At 35.8% G+C, this 22,740-nt stretch overlaps 1 protein-coding gene across 2 annotated transcripts in view; it reads right to left on the reverse strand.

Moving 5' to 3' along the window:
* The window catches only part of LRRC7 (leucine rich repeat containing 7), a 446,889-nt gene that overhangs the window by 182,043 nt on the left and 242,106 nt on the right, over positions 1 to 22,740 (reverse strand). For both annotated transcript variants that reach the window (XM_047871231.1, XM_047871230.1), the window contains exon 7: positions 22,047 to 22,110. In XM_047871231.1, the coding sequence (XP_047727187.1) occupies positions 22,047 to 22,110 (64 nt within the window). The remainder of the gene's footprint in view (positions 1 to 22,046; positions 22,111 to 22,740) is intronic.

A 22,740-nucleotide genomic window follows, 5' to 3' on the forward strand; every position in this document is an offset into this window, starting at 1 on the left:
AGTACAAAAAGTAATTAACTATAAAAATAAATTAATAGACAATATAAAAGATGGAATACACTTCAATAAACTGTAGAGGGAGAAATAAAAGTATAGCTTTTGTATATAATTGAAATTAAGTTGTTATTAGTTTAAAATAAATTCTCATAAGATGTTTAAATAAATAAACATAAATAAATAAAATAAATTCTCATTCTTATGTTTTATGTAAGCTTCATAGTAAAAAAAAGAAAAGAAAAGAAAAAGTATCTATAGTACACACACACATATACACACACACAAGAAAGGAAACAAAATATGTACCCACAAAAATAATTAACAAAACAGAAAAAAGACAAGAAGAGGAAAAGGACAGAAAAGCTACAAAGCAGACACAAAACAATTGACAAAATGGTAATGGTAAGTCAATCCCAATCAATAATTACTTTAATGTAAGTGGATTAAACTCCCCAGTCAAAAGACACAGAGTCATGGCCTTTTGGGTTGTTTTTGTTTTGTTTTTGTTTTTTGGCTGAATGGATTAAAAAAATAAGACACAGCTATATGCTGTCTACATGGGATTTACTTTAGATTTAAAGACACACACAGGCTGAATGTGAACAAGTGGGATAAGTATATATGCACCCAGAAAATATCAGAAAATCCAAACATGTAAAGAAAAAAATTGAAAGAACTAAAGGCAGAAATATATGGCAATGTAATAATAGTAGAGGATTTTACAACCCCACTTTCACTAATGGATAGAACATCCAGACAGAAGATCAATAAAGAAAAAGAAGTTTGAATCACACTATAGACCAAATGGACCTAATAGACATATACAAACCATTTCACACAGTAGCAGCAGAACACACATTCTTCTCAAATGCACATGCAACATTTTCTGGGATAGACCACATGTTAGGTCAAAAACAAGTCTTAACAAATTTAGGAAGATTAAAAAATACCAAGTGTAGTTTATGATCACATGGAATGAAACTAGAAATTGATAGCAAGAGGAATATTAGAAAATTCACAAATATGTGTAAATTAAATAACACACTCCTGAACAAGCAATGGACCAAAGAAGAAATTAAAAGGGAAATTAGAAAATATCTGGAGACAAGAGAAAATGAAAACATAACATAATAAAAACTGATGGGGGGCGGCTGGGTGGCTCAGTTGGTTGAGCGTCTGACTTCAGCTCAGGTCATGATATCCTTCCTGTTCAGTGAGTTTAAGCCCCATGTAGGGCTCTGTGCTGACAGCTCAGAGCCTGGAGCCTTCTTTGGATCCTGTCTCCCTCTCTGTCTGCCCCTCCCCAGCTCAAGCTCTGTTCTCTCGGTTTGTCAAAAATGAATAAATGCTAAAAAACAAAACAAAACAAAAACAAACAACTCATGGGATGCAGCACAAGCAGTAATATGAGAAAAGCTTCTAGTGATAAATGCCCATATTAAAAAAGAAGGAAGATCTCAAATGAACAGCCTAACTTCACACAACAAGGAACTAGAAAAAAGAAAACAAAGCCCTGATTTAGCAAAAAGAAAGAATAAGAAGAATTAGAACAAAAATGAAATAGAGTAGAGAACAACAATAAGAAAAAACTCAATGAAACTAAAAGTTGTTTTTATGAAAGGATCAACAAATGGACATCTGTTTGGCTAGACTAAAAAAAAAAAGAGAGAGAGAAAACTCAAAAAAATGAACTAGAAATAAAAGAGGAGACATTACAACTAATGTCACAGAAATAAAAACAATTATAAGAGACTACTGTGAACAATTAGACACCAACATTTGGACAATTCCTAGAGGAAATGGATAAATTCCTAGAAATACACGACGTTCCAAGACTGAATTGCGAAGAAAAAGAAAACCTGAACAGATGAATAAACAAATAAGGAGATGGAATCAGTAATCAAAACCTCCCAAGAAAGAAAATCTAGGACCAGAGAGTTTTGCTGGTTAATTCTACCAAACTTGTTTTGGAAGAATTAAAGCCAATCCTTTTCAATCTCTCCAAAAGACTAGGGAAAAGGGAACACTTCCAAACTCACTTATGAAACCAGCATTACCCTGATGCCCAAATCAGGCAAAGTATACTACAAGAAAAGAGAATCACAGGCCATTAGCCCTGATAAACATAATTGAAAAACATCCTCAACAAAATACTAGCTAACAGAATTCAATAGCACATTAAAAGGATGAACCACCAAAACCATATGAGATTTATTCAGAAGATGCAAGAATGTTTTAACATAAGAAAATCAACCAGTGGGATACACCACTTTAGCATAAGAAAGAATAAAATAACATGATCATCTCAATAGATTCAGAAAAGGCACTGACAAAATTCAACATTCTTTTATGATAAAAGCACTCAAGAAATTAGGAATAAAAATAAAGTATCTCAACAAAATAAAAGCCATATATGAAAAGCCCACAGCTAACATTATACTCAATGGTGAAAAGCTGAAACTCATGACTGAGGCAAGGATGCCTGCTCTCACCGCTTCTATTTAACACAGTACTAGAAATCTTAGAACATATAGGCAAGAGTAAATAAGATATACATAGCATTCAAATAGGAAAGGAAGAAGTAAAAGTATCTGTTTTCAGATGAGATGGTTTAAATGTAGTAAATCTTGACTCCACCAAAAAAAAAGACTCATTATAACTAATAAAAAAATTTGACAAAGTTGTAGATACAAAATCAAGATTCAAAAAGAATCTGCATTTCTTTACACTTTCAATAAAATATCTGAAAATTAATCCCACTTACAATAGAATCAAAATAAATAAAATACTTAGAAATAAACTTAACCAAATGTGATGAAACACTTCTTTATTGAAAACTACAAAACAATGATGAAGGAAATTGAAGAAGACATTAATAAATGGAAAGATGTCTTAGGTTCATGGATAGCAAGACATAATATTTTTTAAATGCCCATACTAACCAAAGCGATCTACAGATTCAATGCAATCACCATGAAAATCCCAATGACATTTTTTTTTTACAGATATATGGAAAGCAATCCTAAAATTTCTACAGAATCACAAAGGATCCCAAATTACCAAAAGAATCTTAAGAAAGAAGAACAAAGCCATAGGTCTCATACTTCCTGATTTCAAAACATTATGAAGCTACAGTAATTAAAACAGTAAGGCAATGGCGTAAAGAGAGACATATAGACCAAGGGAACAGAATAGAAAGCCCAGAAATAAATCTAGTCAAAAATGATCTTCAAAAAGGGTTTAATGATACACAATGTACAAAGGATAGTCTCTTCAACAAATGATGTTGGGAAAACAGGATATCTCCATGTAGAAGACAGCAACTAAACCTTTATCTTACACTATACATAAAAATCAACTCAAAATGGATTAAAGACTTAAATATTAGCCCTGAAACAATGAAATGCCTGGAAGAAAACATCGGAGAAAAACTTCATGACATGGATTTTGGCAATGATTTCTTGGATATAATATCAAAAGCATAGAAAACAAAGCAGAAATAGGCGAGAGGGACTACATCAAACTAACTGCACAGCTAAGGAAATAACAAAGTAAAAAGGCAACCAAAGGAATGAGAATAAATATTCACAAATCACATATCTGATAAAGGATTACTATTCAAAATATAGAAGCAACTCCTACAAGGGGCACCTGGGTGGCTCAGTTGGTTAAGCATCCGACTTTGGCTCAGGTCATGATCTCACAGTTCGTGAGTTTGAGCCCCCCATCGGGCTCTGTGCTGACAGCTTAGAGCCTGGAGCCTGTTTCAGATTCTGTGTCTCCCTCTCTCTTTCTGCTTCTCCCCCACTCATGCTCTGTCTTTCCTTCAAAAATAAATAAAAAACCGTTAAAAAAGCAAAAAAAAAAAAAAAAAAAAGAAGCAACTCCTACAAGATGGAAAAAAGACTCAATTAAAATATGGACAGAAAATTTGAGTAGACATTTCTCCAAAGAAGACTTTTAAATATCCAGCAAATATATAAAAAGATGTTCAACATCACTAATCATGAGGGAAATGCAAATCAAAACCATAAGGAGATCATCTCCTATGTATTAGTATAGCCATTATCAACAAAACAAAAAAATCACAAGTGTTGAAAAGAATGTGGAGAAAGTAGAACTCTCATGCACTGTTGGTAGGAATGTAAAATGGTGAAGCAACTATGGAAAGCAGTATACAGGTGTCTTAAAAAATCTCACATCTGGATATACATCAAATAGAACTGAGATCAGTATCTCAAAGATTTATTTGCATTCCCATGTTCATTTCAGCTCTATTCACATGGCCAAAATGTGGAAATAAATGTCCATGGACAGATGAATGAATAAAGGAAATCTGATACACACACACACACACACACACACACACATATATATATATATATATACACGAGTATATATATATATATATATATACTCATATGTATACACACATATATTTATATATACACACACACATATATATGGAATATTATTCAGCTTTAAGAAAAGAAATTCTGTAACATGTGACAACAGGGATGAACTTTGGGGACATTATGCTAAATGAAACATGGCAGTCACAGAAGGACAAATGCTACATGATTGCACTTATGTGAGGTACCTGAAGTATTCAAACCCATAGAAGCAGAAAGTAGAATAGTGGTTTCCAGGGGGAGGGGTTTATGGGGAGCTGTTCTTCACTGGGTGTAAAGCTTCAGTTATGCAAGATAAAAATGTTCTAGAGATCTGCTGTACAGCACTGTGCTCATAGTTAATACTGTACTGTATACTTAAAAATTTGTTAAGAGGGTAGCTAACGTTATGTGCTTCCCCCACCCCAAAACAAAAAAGAATTGAAAAAATAAACAACAACCTTGCATCTGGTAGGGTAGTCTACCCAGAAGTAGAAATTTCCACCGACAATGTAAGAGAAAACTGATGCGGCCACTCTGGAAAACAGTATGGAGGTTCCTCAAAAAAGTTAAAAACCTACAACCTAGTAATTGCCCTACTAGGTATTTACACAAAGGATACAAAAATATAGATTTGAAGGGGCACATGCACACTGATGTTAATAGCAGCATTATCAACAATAGCCAAACTATGAAAAGAGCACAAATGGCTCTGGACTAATGAATGGATAAAGAAGATGTGGTATATATATGGGTAAAAAAGATGTGATATATATATGGGGTACCTGGGTGTCTCAGTTGAGCATCTGACTCTTGATTTCTGCTCAGGTCATGATCCCAATGTGGTGGGATTTAGCCCCGCATCTGGCTCCATCCTAGGCATGGAGCCTGCTTGGGATTCTCTCTCTCTCCATGCCCCTCTCCCTTGCTTGCACTCTCTCTCTCAAATAAAAAATATTTAAAAAAGAAGATGTGATACACACACACACACACACACCCCAGAATATCACTCAGCTATCAAAAGGAATGAAATCTTGCCACTTGCAATGATGTGGATGGAGCTAGAGTATATTATGCTAAGCAAAATAAGTTAGAGAAAGACAAATACCATATGACTTCACTCATATGTGGAATTTGAGAAACAAAACAGATGAACATATGGGAAGGGAAAAAAAGCAAAAGAGAGAGGGAAACAAACCATAAGAGACTTTTAACTATAGAGAACAGAAGGGATGATGGATGGAGGTGAGTGGGTGATGGGCTAAATGAGTGGTGGGTATTAAGCATGGCACTTGTTGTGATGAGCATCGGGTGTTATATGTAAGTGATGAATCATTAAATTCTACACCTGAAACCAATTTTACCATATTTGTTGACATTAGTTTAGTTATATATAACTATAGTTATATAGTTATATAATTTAAAAACTTGAAAAAAGTAGAAAATTTATCTTTTAGTTGCTTAGGTCTCAACTCATGAAGTCATTATTAACTATTCTCCCTCTCATTCCTGACATCCAATCTGTCAATAAATCCTGTTGCTCTACCTAGAGGCAGGTGTACTTTAAATTTAATGAGGTTCAAACTTTCAGGACCTTATTTGCATGAACTCCTTGCCAGATCCTGGGAGGAAGTCTGGCAGTGTGTTTACATGGCCATGTTGTGTGCAATTTGCAAAACTAAGCTTGTTTTCTTTTTTAAGCTTGTTTTCTTTTTTAAGATTAAAAAAAATAGAAATATAATTCACATACCATAAGTTTTACCTTCTTAGAATATAGAGTTGAGTGACTCTTAGTATACTTACAATGTTATGCAATCGTAACAACCATCTAATTGTAGATCACTTTCATCACCTCCCCCAGAATACATCACCTCCCTCGACCATACTCAGTCTCTCCTCTCCCCTTCCCCTAATACCCTGGAAAGTATAAATCTATTTTCTGTCACAGTGGATTTGTCTATTCTGGAAACTTCATATAGATGCGATTGTACAATACATAGTCTTTTATTTCTGTCTTCTTTCATATACCATACTGTTTTTAAGGTTCACCTATATCAGTCCTTCACTATCTTTTTATTGACAAATATTCTACTGTATGGGTATACTACATCTCACTTATCCATTTATTAGTTAATGGACATTTGGATTTTTTCCACTTTTTAGCTATTATGAATATGCTGCCATAAATATGCATGTATAAGATTTGGTGTGGACATATACTTTAAATTTTGGGGGGGTAACATGGTAAAGGGAATAATGGCTCCTGATAGTTGTGCACATCCTAATGTCCAGAAACTGAGTATGTTACCTCACATGGAAAAGGAGAATAGAGGTATTATTATTTCAAAGGTCTTGAGATGGAGAAGAGAGATTATTCTGGATTATACAAGTGTCCTAATGTAGTCACAACTGTCCTTATAAGTGGGGGCTGGAAAGTCAGAGAAGGCAAAAATGGAGATATGATGACAGAAACAGAAACTGAAGTGATGCAAGGAAGGGGCCATGGGATAAGGAAGGTAGGTGGCTTCTAGAAGCTACAAAAGAAGAGAAAATGAATAGTTCTCAGGAAGGAACACAGCTTTAATGACACTACAGAACTTTAAAATAATATATTTATGCTATGTTAAGCCACTAAATTTGTCATCATTTGTTATCATTTGACAATAGGAATTATATTTTGGAACTTGGAAGTGGGTTACTGCCATAATAAATACCTAAAAATGTAGAAGTGTCTTGGAATTAGGCAGGGGCTAGAAAAATTCTGGCTATAAATTTGTGAAAGAAAAAGCCTAGATTGCCTTGAACAGAGTGTTAGCAGAAGTGTGGATGATAATGACCCTCTGCTAAGGAAGACTCTGAAGGAAGTGAAGAGCATGGTAAAGAAAATCTGTATCATCTTAGAGAATACCTAAATCATCATGAAAAGACTGCTGATAGCAACATGGATGCTAAAAGCACTACTTTTTTTTTTACTTTTGTTTTTAACGTTTATTTATTTTTGAGACAGAGAGAGACAGAGCATGAACAGGGGAGGGGCAGAGAGAGAAGGAGACACAGAATCCGAAGCAGGCTCCAGGCTCTGAGCTGTCAGCACAGACCCCGTCACGGGGCTCAAACTCACGGACCGTGAGATCATGACCTGAGCTGAAGTAGGACGCTTAACCAACCAAGCCACCCAGGCGCCCCCTAAAAGCACTACTAATGAGAGCTCCGAAGGAAATGAAAAAACATGTTAACATGGAAAATAGAGGAAAAGAGGTCTTTGTTACGTAGTAGCTGAATCGTGTCATACAATTATGTGGAAAGCAGAACTTTCAAGACATAAACTTAATATTTCGCTGAAAAGATTCCCAAGCAAAGTTTTGAAGGTGTGTCCTGGTTTCTAGTTGCTAATTACAATATAATTGCAAGAGGAAAGAGATACATTGAAAGATCGCTTAAGCAAAAAGAAACCAGGACTTGATGGGATCCTCATGCTATACAGATTTAAAAAAAAAAAAAAAAAAGCTAAAATTAGGAGGTTTTACTGCCAGGAAAGTGTGCTCCAGAAAGAAAGTCAAGGGTGTGTCTGGTCAGACTTTTGCCAGTGCCTTGTAAGTACTAAAAAGTCAGAGTATTCATTCATTCATTCATTCACACAGAGGGTTCTGAAGCTATCAGGTAGGTGTCTCACGAAACCTGTCAGACATCTTAGAAGAAGCCAGGAATAGAGATGGGATCATCTAAGGAAGATTTGTGAAGGAACTTCTTGGGCAGTGGAGAAATTGTCAAGATATACAAGGGAGATCCACAAGGTTCTTAAGACTGCTGCATCAACAGAACTACTGCCAGCATGTACTGAAAGGGACAGAAAAAGTACAAAATGAAAGAATATCGAAGGGTTCCAAAATTCTAGAGGTAGAAAACAGGTTGTTCAATCTACTTGACTGCAAAAACTTGTGTTCCTTCCTGGAAAGGGAAGGGTGACTCTGAGGGTGGAGCCATAGGCACAGAGCAATAAATCTTGAACTACAGAAGTTATTCCCAAGCCTTGAAACCTAATGGGTTTTTTTCTGGTTGGATTCAGAAATTGTTTCTGAGTATAGAATCCCTTTGTACTCCTATTCCCCATGCCCCCGCCCTATAACTGTTATCCCATGCCTATTCTGCAATTGTATTTTGGAAGCAGATGAACTGTTTTCTAGTCTCACAGTCTACAGATGGGAAGGAATTTTGCTCCAGGATGGACTATACCCACAACTTTACCCATGCCTAATTTAGATGCTTTAGATGATCAAATTTGGGACTTCTGGGCTGATAAGATTTAGATGGAATTCTGCACTCGAGTCAATGTTATAATGGATGAAACTTCTGAGAAACTTGGGTTGGGGTGAGCATTTTCATGTGGGTCAGGCATGAATCTTTGGGAGTAGAGGCCTGACTATAGTAGGCTGAATAATGGACTTCCAATGATGCCCATGTCCTGATCTCCAGAACCTGTGAATATATTACCTTACATGGTAAAACAGAATTTGCACATATGATTAATTTAAGAGTCTCGACATAAGGAGATTTTCCTGGATTATTTGGGTGGTCCCAATGAAATCACAAAAGTTCTTACTAGAGAGAAGCAGGAGGGTCAGAGAAGACAGAGAAAGATATATAATAATGGAAGCATTCAGAGTAGGAGATGTACTATCTGATACAGAGAATGAAGTGATGTGAGGAAGGGGCTGCTGGTGGAAGAATGTAGGCAGTCTCGAGAAGCTAGAAAAGGCAAGGCACATATTCTCCCATGAAGCCTCTGAAAGGAGCAAAGCCATGGTGATACCTTGATTTTAAGAATTGTGACCTCCAGAACTGTAAGATAATAAATTTGTATTTTTTTTAAGCCACTGAGATTTTTACAATTCTGCAATAGGAAAGGGATATAGGTATATAACTAGTCCCAGAATGCTGGGTTAAAAGTAAGACATGTTAAAATGTTTCTATAATTTCTATCATGGCTTTCCCTATGTTGCAATTTCCCTCATGTCATGTAGTGATGGATTGGCCACAGACATTTTTGGGAGCTGGACACAAGGAATCTTCATGGTAATAGAGGTTTAGTGGAATATATTTTATGATTTGCAATCTTGCTTGCATATAGTTAACTTGTTACTAGCCAACTAGGATAGAAAAGACTTTCAGAAATACTCCTGCTCATTGTGCAAACTCCCCTGACCATCATGACATGAAAATGCAGGGCCAGAGGATATATTGGAAGATGAACATTCCTTTGGTTCCCAGCACCAGAAGTACGTAGGTGGTGGAGGAGAAACAGGCTTGAAATGTTTGGAGCCAGACATTTCCCCAAATATGGCAACAATCCTAAAATTTTACAAAGCATATCAGTGAAAAATTGTAAAGCTGAAATGAATGGTTTTGAATTATCAGTAATAAAAACCATGGTAGAGTAGAGATTGGATTACTTTTCTATTATTTTCATAGAAAATGGTATTACAAAATGTATGTCATGTGAAGACTGTCAAAGAGCATGAAGCCAAAATGTAGGGGGAAAGAGAACATTATAGATATGTGTCATTATGTTGTTTTCCTTGACTTAATGATGTCTCTGTCATTTGCTAATTTTTCAAAATTGTATTTTATTAACTTCAATTTGTAATTTAAAATTTACAGCTTCAAAAAAATTCATAGTTTCTTTTTCCATCTTAAGTAGACATTCACTTTTGTAACTAATTATGTATTCCTAATTTTTATATTATTTATTGAAAGAGAGTATCTCCAAATTACAAGTTCAGATTCTACTTCTGGCTATATCTTTCAAATTTACCCCGAAATTAAATCCTACTGTCTCCACTGCTAGCTACTACCTCAATCTAGGATACTACTATTCCTTGCCTATATTATTGCAATAGCTTTCTGACTGGTCTCTTTGACTTTACCTTGCCCCACTTTCTACTTACGTTCAACACAGCAGTCAAAGTGATCCTGGAAATGTAATGTAATGTAATGTAATGTAATGTAATGTAATGTAATGTAATGTAATTAATGTAACATGTAATGTAACATACTGTAATATAATGCAATGTGATGTAATATAACTTAATATGTCAGACCACAGGTTCTACTTGTTCAAAACCTTCCAAAGGGCTTCCATTTTTCTCTGAATAAGATACAAAATCCTTAAAATGTCTTACAGGATTCTCTCTACCTCCACCTTCCCTCCAAAATTGACTTATCATCTACTCTTCCAACTTATTCTGTACCATCCCTTTTAGTCTTTCTTCCTGTTCACATGTCAGTGTTGCTCTCATATCAGATGTTTGTAATACCTGTTTCCTCTGTCTAGAACAATCTTACACCCAGATATTTGCATGGTTCACTCCTTCACCTTCTTTCTTTCTTTCTTTCTTTCTTTCTTTCTTTCTTTCTTCTTTCTTTCTTTCTTTCTTTCTTTCTTTCTTTCTTTCTTTATTTTTTGAGAGAGAGAGACAGACAAACAGAGTGTGAGCGGGGGGAGGGACAGAGAGAGGGAGAGGGAGACAGAATCTGAAGCAGGCTCCAGGCTCTGAGCTGTCAGCACAGAGCCTGATGTGGGGCTCAAACCCACAAGCTGTAAGATCATGACCTGAGCCGAAGTCAGATGCTTAACTGAGCCACCCAGGTGCCCCACTCCTTCTCCTACTTTAGATTTTTACTAAAATGTCACCTTCTGAGTGAAGCTTCCCTAGCCACCCTAACTAATTACACCTTCTGTAAACACACAACTTTATCCGTCTTCTTCTTGATAGTTTTCATTGTCTTTTAGTTTTGGTTTACTGCGAAACCTGAAATCAAATACATCGTTTTCTATTACTTCTATTTCAGATAGTATGTCCAAATATTACCGCTGCAGTACATAAGTGAGGAAGATGTATATTTTAATTGATTACTTTCAATACAGTCTTTCTGTTATTTTTGGATGATTCATAATCCCTATTCACAACTCAAAATTATTCTTTTGGGGTTATTCCATGATTGTATAATACTTCCATTTTCTTGGGAAAGCCTTGATTATAAATGTATACTCTTATTTGATGTAGTTTACCCTGCTTCAGTTAGGGAGTATTTCTTTTTCCTTTAATTTCTCCGGTAGAAACTGTTGACAGAAACACGAGGACACTTGATTGCATTGAGATATATGCCATTCTTAGAAAAATCTATCTATGGAAAGGCAAACAGAGCTAATTAATTTCATTCATGGTATCCAGTCATGATATTGCAGTAATGAGAAATGGCAATTGAGAGAAAACAGGCAAAGATGACTTATTTTATGGCCAGGGAAGGGAAAGTTTGAAAGCAAGAAAATGACTTTCTTTATTTGCATGTGTGACATTTGGGTTTGCTTATTAAAACCCCAGGTCAACAGATGTGGTATTTATAAAAATAGAGACCCCAATTTCATCATCTTACTAATAAAAAGCCTCCACAATTATTTGCAGTCAGAAAATACATTTTAGTTGAATGATTCATCAAGGATTCCTTTCAAATTCCAGAGTTAGTGGAAATACAGTTTTATTTACTTATTGATCACAGAGGCAAATTGTGTACTTTAGGGTTTCATGGAGAAACTCATTTGGAAGTTTGTCTCAAAGTGAATTGAAATTGATTCCTCAAAGGATATCTAATTGTAGAATGATTGCTTTGCAGGTAAACTAAAGTAGTGCCTCCACCTCTATTATTGTTTAGTTTGAATTAAAAATTTCCAATTTACATAGGCACGATTTTGATGATGAGAATCGACTGAACTATTCACTTTAAAATTAAATGATTCATTCATTCATTCATTCAAAAACATTTATCAAGTGCCAGTTGGGGACATGGAGCTCTGCTAAGTGCAGGGAAAGCTTTCTGGAGGAAATGATGTCAAAACTGAGTCCGCCAAAGCAAATATCCATTTTATTTTAAATGTGTAAGCTCTTGTCTTTTCAGCAGTGGGTCCACTTTTCTGTATTCTACTTTGCAATTCTGAGGTTAACAACATTTCTATTTTGACAGGTTGCTCGGTGTCAGGCACTGACAATTGGGTAGACTGGAGAGACTGGAGAGAGACTGGGAGGCTACAGGAGGAAGATGGGGTTTGCTCCTTCTAGTTCACTCCTGGTCATTTCAGTCTCAACAGCAACACTTCTCTTTGCAATGACATTAAACTTCAGCAACTGCAGCAGATTTCAGTGTGTAGTTTTTCCGCACAACCAGAACCAGCCTTATCATGCCCCCTCAGAGACCCCAGCACCAGCCTCTTTATGGATCTAAGTCCCAGCTTTATTTATTTATTAAAAACTTTTTAATGTTTATTTATTTTTGAGAGAGAGACAGAGTGTGACAGTGTGTGTGTGTGTGTGGGGGGGGGGGGGTGGGAGGCAGAGAGAGAGGGAGACATGGAATCTGAATTAGGCTCTAGGTTCTGAGCTGTCAGCACAGAGCCAGATGCTGGACTCAAACTCATGAATCATGAGATTGTGACCTGAGCCAAAATCTGTCACTTAACCAGCTGAGCCACCCAGGCTCCCCTTGATTCCTAGCTTTAATTATTTCTAGCTCCTTATACTACCTTTTTCCATTTGTTCTCTCCCCTAGAAGTGCTAGCTGGGTTATTACCTCTGTGATCCTTCCGTGTCCCCTTTCTGTACTTTCTGTTTTCTAATACATGAATAGCTGTTCTTTATATCAAATTTCCTTTGTTAAATCATGGATTTTGTTCCCACCCCCTGACTGGGCCTGGACTGATAAAGAAATTGATGTGCCTCTAATAATTTTTAAAATGTTTCATTTATCATGTTTCTCTTGATATGTTAATAACCTTTGGCAATGCTTGTGATATATATATCTATAATCAATGTCCACAGTAATTTTACAAACGCAGGAAATGGAGGAGGTAATAATTAGGATCTCTCAAATATTTTCCCTAAAAACATGAGGCCAGTTATATGATTACAAATTGTATTTTACTATTTTGTTCTTTTTTTATAAGCTTTATCTGAAAAATAATTGACAAAATCTGATTAGTAGGTATGGCAAACCTATGTTATAATAACTCATAAAAAAATTACCAGATATGTAAATATAGTGCTTGCCTTAGGTACACATACATCCTAGGTAATTAAAAATGAGAATACCTTGGGCAAACTAGGGAGGTGAAACCATTGGCAGTTATGCTTTTAGTAGAATGAGTTTAATTTAATTCTAATCAATTTAAATTACAAGTTAAAACATTAAAGTACTTGATTGTTTCAAATTTCTATGAAAGAACACTTGTGTAATTTATATAGCCTAAATAAATATTCTATTGTAGGAGCCAAGGGTAGGTAATACAAAAGGTACTACTTTGGCACACTGATTATTTTGAACTAAAAATTACTTAAGTGTAAGAACACTCTGACTCCTTTTCGTCTCTGTAAACGGGAAATAAATCAACCTTGTGAAAGGTACTCTCCCTGTACCAGCAGGTAAAGGGACATTCCTACCATCATAGATAGGGAATTCAGAGCATAGAAAGCTATATAAACAAAGCTTATAGTTTTAGTAATTGACTAACTATTCCAGCCTAGTCCAAATTCTGTTTAGAATTCCTTACTAATTGAAAGCCCCCGACATGAAGTTTTTTTGTCCCACCAACTTCACACAGATTTATTGTCTTTTTGTCTAAAAAGTATAAAAACTGCCTGTCTTGGTCATTTCTTTGGGTCTCAATTTCGTTTTGGGGACCTCGTGCACACACATTAAACTTTTTCTTCCCCCTCCTGTTAATTTGTCTCATGTAAAATTAATTCTTAGATCAGCTGGAAGAATCTTGAAGGCTAAAGTAAAATCTTTCCACTCCAGCACTATACAACTATTGGCATTTCTTCTCAGTGTCTCCATTTTTTATTTATCTATTTGACATTTTTATTTGACCCTACGAATAAAGTGAAAAAAATCAACAAAACTATTTCAGTTTGAATACTGAGATTAGAAATTCTTGCTTATTGTGATCTGTAGACTTACTAAGCATTTAAAATGGTGATTTGTGGAATGCAGAATATTTTTTAAGCTTTTCGGAAAAGAAGTTTTATGGAATATCAATCCTTTAGTAGTTCACGGATGGCTGAATTTATGAAATGTTCTTATAAAGACTGCTTAACATACTGTCTTAAATATTAGATAGTTAAATTGATAGTACTCATTTCCTGATGAATTCTCTGGACTTTAAAATACAACCCGTCTTTGCATTGTCTTTCAAAAATTAAAAGTTTTTGTTCATCATATGAAATATATACTTTTTACTGTTTAAATATTTTTGTTGCTGTAATTTAAGTGTTTGTTTTTAAAGTTTTTTAAGAAAAATATTTATTTATTCTTGAGAGAGAGAGAGAGACAGAGCAAGAGTGGGAGGGGGTAGAACAAGAGAGGGACACAGAATCTGAAGCAGGCTCCAGGCTCTGGCTCCAGGCTCTGAGTTAGCACAGAGCCTGACGTGGGGCTCAAACTCAAGAGCCATGAGATCATGACCTGAGTCAAAGTTGTATGTTTAACTGATTGAGCCACCCAGGCACCCCAGGTGTTTGTTTTTTAAATTTATGTTTTGTTCTTTAATATAGAATGAGTGGCCCATTATTTAGAGATGTCTCTGTCAGTAGCTGGTACATCAAATAGTTCAAAGAGTTGAAAGTACTCTTAAAATGATATCACTATCATGTCTCAAATTCTGGAGAATTAACACTGGATAATTTTAGGTAGAGAGGCAGAAAGATTTTCTTTAAGGAGATGAAATAAACATTTTTAAAATTACCCCTTATCTGATTGCTTTTTCAAAGAAGGCCTTACAAAATAATTATTAAAATAGCATTTGAAAATCACTTATGATATCATATTCATATCATATTTAGTCCAAAGTCCAGAAGGATATATGGAACACATAGACAAAAGGAAATATCTGAGGAGATAAGGTCTGATAATTTTCCAAAATTGATGAGAAACACAAACCCACAGATAGAGAAAGTACACAAGAATAATGTATACAAATCAAATGCATAAGCATTGATTTTTAAAAATCCCAGAAAGGATTAAATTAAATACAGTTTATATAGAAGGTCAGGATCATCAACATATTAGGATTATGTTGGATTTATTTCAGGAATGCAAAGGTAGTTTTACATTAGAAATCCTCTACATAAACAAAATTAAAAGGTAACCTATTAAACGGAAGAAGATATTTGCAAAGGACATATCTGATAAAGGGTTAGTATTCAAAGTATAGGAAGAACTGATACAAATGAACATACAAAAAACAAATAATCCAATTAAAATCCACTAAAATGTGAAAAATCTTTTTTGAAGAAAATCATAAAACTTCACTGAAAGATATTAAAATGGACAAATAAATGGAGATATGTCACACATAAGGAGAGTCAATAACAGAAAAATATAAATTCATCACAAACCGATGAAAATTAATTTATAGAATCAATGCATTTCTAAACAAATTCCAATGATATTTTTCCATTTTAAGCAACTTGATAGACAAATTCTAAAATTTATATGCAAACTAAATGTCCAGATGCCTAAGTGGTAGAGACTTATCCTATCAGATATGAAAAACTTATTATTTGTGCTAATTAAGACTGTGTGGTTTTGGTACCCAGAAAATAAACTAACCATTGAAGAAGGTAACCTATGAATATATGGATACCATATTTTGTTAAGAAGTTGCACTCATTCAGAGGAGAAGGAAGGACTGCTTAATAAATGTTGTTTGGAAAACTATCTGTTCAGAAAAAGAATAACATATGCAATGTAAAATAATTAAGCCTAGATGGAAATACACCTGGCTATAAGTAATGAAATTTTCAAACTTTTAGAATAAAAGATGTGTTTGACTTTGGGGAGGCAAGTTGTTCTTCTTCCCCTTCTTCTACTTCTAGAAAAAGAAGACACACTTTAGAGAGACACTGAATGAGAATGCATGAGGAGTGAGGAGGAGAGAAAGAATCTTAAGAAAACTCCACACTCAGTGCAGAGCCCAATGTGGCTCAATCCCATGACCCTGGGATCATGACCTCAGTCAAATCAAAAGAGTCAGATGCTCAACCGACTGAGCCACACAGGCACCTCAGGGAAGGCAAGGACTCCTTAAGCAAGACACAAAATATGCTAGACATAAAAAAAGTATGCATTTGATTACATTACAATTAAGAACTTCAGGCCATCAAAAGACACCAAGAAGCAAGTAAAAAGAAAACTACAGAGATTGGGAGAAGGTATCTGTGCTACATATAACCAACAAGAGGTTAGTATCTAGAATATATAAAAGTTCCCTGTAAGTCTACAAGAAAAAGGCATCCAATAGAAAAATGGGCAGAAATACATGAACAGGCATCTCACAGAAGAGGAAACACTATCAGCCACCAACATATGGAAAAAAAGCACCAATCTCGTGAAAGCTGAGGGATATTCAGATTCAGATAGTAATGAGATGACCCTGTCAGCCATTATAGAGGCAAAAAAAGTCTGATGATATCAAGTGTAGGTGAAGAGGTGGAAATGGGGGGTCTTATACAGTGCAGGTAAATGAGTACAACTATTTTGAAACAAAAAAAGAAAAGCATTATTTTTCAAGTTGAATATGTGCACAATTAATGACTAGGAAATTCTGCTTCTAAATATATGCTTTAGAAAAATTCTTGCACACATGCACTTATAGGAATATTCATAGCAGCAATGTAATAAAAGCTGGACAGAAATGACTATGAAGAAATAAGTATATAAGTTGCAATATAGTCATATTTTAGAAAGTCTGAGAACAAGCAAAGTGAAATAATATAACGTTTAGACATATATATAAATTTAGGGAATGTTAAAATTCAGGATTGTAGTTATTTCTGGGAATGAGGCAGAATTAGGTAAGAGCAAATAGGTAGCTATACAGGACTGGTGATATTCTATTTCATAAAAATATGGTGGTGGGTACACAGGGATGCATTATCTTATGTTTTGTAACTTAAACATATATTATATATATTGTTTTATATGCATCAAATATGATATTGTAAAATTTCAAGCCTCCCTGACTTTATTATTTTCTCTTAAGTGTAAATTTCAATTCACTACTTATATTTTGGCTATTATTTGACAGCCTTCCTAATTTAGTTGCGGAGAAAACTTCTAACTTATAATGTCTGTAAAGAATTTATTTGAATTTGATAATCATACAGTAATATAAAATAGAATGAAAACTGTAATTCCAATTTGGTAAACAGAAACATCTCTATAAAAGCACACATAAGCAGTATTATTATGTCATGGTTACAGTGAAATTTCAAATCTCACTTCTCTGACCTCCCTCCACTTGAAGAGCAAGAGATCAAGAAATCAGGCCTTTCCTGGGATCCTCCTCCCCAGTTACTGCTTGTAGGAGTTCCTTTTGTGGCAGGAAGGTGAGTGGAGACAAAGGAACCTCCCACATAACAGGAGATGCTCTTCCAATGACCTCTGTAATCCATGTTTTCCTTTTCTGCTGCGCACTGTCACTCATGCTGCGGTAGGCAGGTTGTTGCCTGTGCCACACTCTGCCTCCATTACGTTGCTGTACTCTGAACCACGTAGAGACCACTTAACAGTTTACTGTCTATCTCCTCTGGGCTCACCTCTTTTCTCTTTCTGGTTTGCAAAGAAGCATTCTTATTTTGTTTCTTAGAGCTGACTCTTGATGCAAGCTCCCACGGCAGAGTTGTTGGGGGCTCTTACTTATTACCAGGGCCCTCCTTCAATACAGGAAGGGGAAAGCTCAGGGAGTAGGAGACTGGGAGCTAGAAGCTGGGGCTAGATTGGGGGATGGTCAGCCATAGCCTCACCCTGATTCTGGATCCACTGATCCCATCTTCCTCCAGGTTCTGCTGTTCAATCTGCTTCCTTTTCCAGTATTCTTCTCACTTATGGTGATTTGACTTTGGGGGCTCTGTTATTTCCACTACTAGTTCAGGATGAACAGGACTCTTATTTCATCAGATAGATCTATATACACCTGAAATATGGCTTCTGGGCCCCATTGCAGTTAATGAACCTGTTTTAGTGTCCCTGACTATTCTATGACTATGGGAAGTTCCTGATTAATCTGTGGAAGTTAGAAGGCTGTTCTACCCAGAGTATATAGAGGAGCTTTAAGAATTGATGGTATCCAACACATCAACCTAATAGTGTCTCATTTCTGACCTGGCCCCAATAATACTCATCTGACCTCATTAAAAAAGAAAATGGTGGTGGTGGGGGGAGAATATACCAAAACCACTAATCATGGTTTTATAAGGGGTTGAGATTATGGATGACTTTTGCTATCATTCTTACAATCCTCTTAACTTTCTGAATTTTAAAAAATGGAGGGGTGCCTGGGTGGCTAAGTCAGTTAAGTGTCTGACTTTTGATTTTGGTTCAGGTTGTGATCTCATGGTTAATGGGATGGAGTCCCAAGTTGGGGTCTGTGCTGACAGAGCCAAGCCTGCTTGGAATTCTCTCTCTCCTCTCTCTCTCTCTCTGCTTCTCCCACTGTGTGCATTCTCTCTTTCAAAATGAATAAATATTAAAAAATTTAATGGAAATATATTAATTTTATATTGACAAAAATAAGCCATGAAAGAGACAACAACAACAAAACCTCTGAGAATCTATTATGTTCCTGGAACTTTGCCCAGTATTTCCTGGTGGCCACTGCTGTTAGAAACATAAAATAATACCTTCTGTTTAGGATTTTTGAAGTAGATATTTCTACTTCAAACCTCATTAGCATATTTACATTGAGTCTCAAACAAGCAAGCTTCTGTTCTTTTTATTAGACTTTCACATTGTAAGTTTTTTGTTGTTGTTGTTTTTAACTTATTATCATCTTCTCTCCATATCTCTTTACCATGCCACACAAATGAATTCTCTAACAGTAATCTCCTACGTGACAATACCTAGCTACAGAATGGAATTTATACCCTTGCCTGCACATGACATTGTACCTAGAGGCCTCTTATCAAAGCAAATTCTCTTATTTGCTCATTAAAAGCTGTTACATTCAGAGAAATAACAGCTAGTCCCACACATATGACTAATAAAAGTCAGACATTTGATTAAAAGTTAATGACATAAGAGATGTGAAGTTCCATAATTACACTCCCATCTCTTCCTCCCTCTGCCAAGTAACTGAGTATTATCAATAAATAAAGGGTCTTAAAACAAATGAAAAGAAATTTTTTTAGAGAGATTTGTTTTGTGACTAACACGGAAGATTGAGAGTTCAAAATAAAAAAAAATGTTTCTGCTCAAGTGATGATTTCTTAGATACCATGAAGCATAAGTTACAATATGTTTCTAAGTGTACTTTTACTATGTCTACTTTCAAAAAAGTAAACATATTTTATTCATGTTTGTTGGTCCAAAATTTATAGTAACACATTGATTCCTAAACTATCCATGTGAAAGGCTTGCAAAATGATACACTTGACAGAATCAAAATTCATAGAAACATATATTGAATGCTTATTATAGATTCTCCTGCATAGAACTTTTCCCAAAAGCCTGTGAAATGGATGCCTTTGATGCCCTTATTTTATTGAAGAGGACACCAAGGATAGAGAGTGAGCTATATAGACTCAAAGGTACCCAACTAGCCAGTGATGGAAATGAGAGTGAAACCTCAGTTGTCTGAATCCATGGTTCATATTCTTTCAACTAGTAGGCCATGCTACATCTCTTCATGGAAGCATGGGCAGATTGTAACTTCTTAACAACTGATTTTTAAACTCCCAGTATAAAATAGTTTTGTCACTGCTATTCACCACCCTTACCAATCTCTCTTCCTACATTATTAGTAAGTATCTACTTTATAAAAGCCTGGGGTAGGTACATTATATTGTGTACTGGGTCATTTTGCTCTAATATTTGTGTTGAGGTCACTTTGCAAGCTGTCCTATCACAAAGTTGAGTGTATCCCAAACAAAGCAAACTTGGTGGTGCAATGTAGCAGGCAGAAGGAGGCTCTGAAGTTTACTTTTTACAGAGGCTCTCTCAGTTTGCACATCAAGTGGACTCTCAGAGCCTGTACGCTCTTAATACTAGTATTAAAGCTGGTGAGGTATCTTCACAAAAGAAATCGGGGATGGACGGCCAAGCCCAATACTGGAGGGAAGACAGGGCAGAGACTAATATATCTACAGCCAAAGAGAGCTGAGTGGTAGCAATGCAAACAAGGGAGAAATGGCCAGTGCTCAAAAGGAGTATTGCCTGAGCCTAGAAAATTGATTATGGCTTCAGAACTCTAGCTTTAACACAAGGGGCAGGGGCAGCTGCAGACATCAGCCCTAAGGCCAGCATGTCTGGCAGGACACTTCTGAAAAACAGCCTGAGACCAGAGAGTCCCTTTCCCTCAGGTCAGAAAGACATGTAGCCTTTGCACATACCCAAGATCCATGTTATGAAGAGAAGCTGGGGAAGGTGAGAGGACACACGACAGAAAGAATTTTTATGCGAGGAAGATGACCACAGCCCAAAGGAATCTTGTAACTTCTTAAATCAGATGAAACTTTTAATTGCAGAAGAATGAAAGTCAGCTTTTACCCTCAGTGAACAGCTGATAGAGACTGGGATAATGGCCAGATTAGTTATGGTCAAAGCTAAACAAGCTAATTTCTTTGCACATTCAAGATGCAGTGCAAATCACACCCTGTAAACTGGCATTTACTGAGAATCCCTTTTTCCCATGCATTATCTCATTTAATTTTCACATAAGCCCTGCAAGGGAGGAGCCATTTTAATTTCCATTTTATAGAAAATGAAAAAGAGGCTTAGAGAGGTGAAGTGATTTGCACAAGGTCACATTGCTAGCAACACAGCTGGGAGAGAATAGTTGATTACTTAATTACATGTTTTAATTTAAAAATAGTTAAAATACATTTCAGATGAATTGCATTTTTGAAACTTGAAGATGTTCAAGTGGAGACTTCTGAATTAAAAAGAGTCTGCTTATAAAGGAGTATTTGCTTTCTAATTTGCATTTGAGATTCTGGTCTTCAGGCAAATTTTAAAGAAAACTTAAGTCCTGAAAGGAGAAGTCAGAATTTCTTTCAGTTTTGGTGGCAGTGAGATTGGAATGTGTATTCATTAGAAAGACACTCTCAGTACAATTAGAAATAGAAGGATTTTAACCACTCCTCTCCACTAAGCATCCCTAAAGGAAGAAGTCTTCAAGGTATGAACTTTGAGTTAATCAAGTCTTGCTTTAATTCTTGTTCAATTACATAAAAGCTGTGCAAACTGGTGACCACTTTGAGCTCATTTCCATAAAGTTAACATGGCAACATAACAAATAAGTGTTAAGTGAGATAACATAAGTGACACGCTGAACTTGGTGCCTGCTACATAACTGGTGCTCGAAATTGTCAATTTGCATCTGTTTACCTATTCCTCTCTCTCTCTCTTTTTAGCGCATCTCATATTATCCGGTAGTCTGTGGTTTTCTATACAGTCAAACAATCACTTTATTTCCCGGATTCCATTTTGTTGTTATATTTAGCAAATGCAAATGTGCAGTTGGATAATTTAATACCTGCAGTTACAGAGACAGAGCAAAATAAATAATCTCCTGGGGTGCATTTATCAAGTTTAGAAAATGCATTCGCTTACCAGCTCACTGAATTCATTATTGCCTAGGTCAAGTCTTTCCAACTGGGCCAGTTTGTGCATTGACCTATAACAGATGGAGAAAAATACTATTGTGAGACAGTCCGTGACACATTGCTCCAAAAGACATTCTACCCACCCTCTGTCAGATTTACCTGGTTTTATAGTGCACAGAAGTTGGGGTATTTTATAGAGAGAAGCAAACTGTAAATATATAACAATGTATGCAAACTGTCACCTGCTTATCATATTTCCAAATGCCCATTATTGTTGGGAATACAGAGCTGGCTGTTTAACATAAATCTGGGAAGCTTATTTAATGTCTAGACTAGCACATCCACAACAAATATATTTTTAAGAATCACCACAGGTTTAGGAACCAATGAATAAACCCAATTCTGAGCAAAGCATTCTAATGCCCCACAAAATGGCCACAATTTCATCATCAGTATTCATTATCGACTTTGCTAAGTGAATTTCTGCTACAGACTGTTGTATTCATTGTCTCCTGAAGATATTGTCTGGGATTCTGGCACCACCCTATGAAACAGCAATGGTAAAACCTTGGGTAGAGTAGGTGCCAAAGGTCAGAAGTACCCTAGCCCATGACACATGCAGTCAGCATTTCTTAAGCCATTCTCATGTACAGTATACGGTGTAAGAAAAGATCACATTTTTCTGAGTTCCAAGTTTTTAT

This window comes from Prionailurus viverrinus, chromosome C1 (assembly GCF_022837055.1).
Source record: "Prionailurus viverrinus isolate Anna chromosome C1, UM_Priviv_1.0, whole genome shotgun sequence".
NCBI lineage: Eukaryota > Metazoa > Chordata > Mammalia > Carnivora > Felidae > Prionailurus > Prionailurus viverrinus.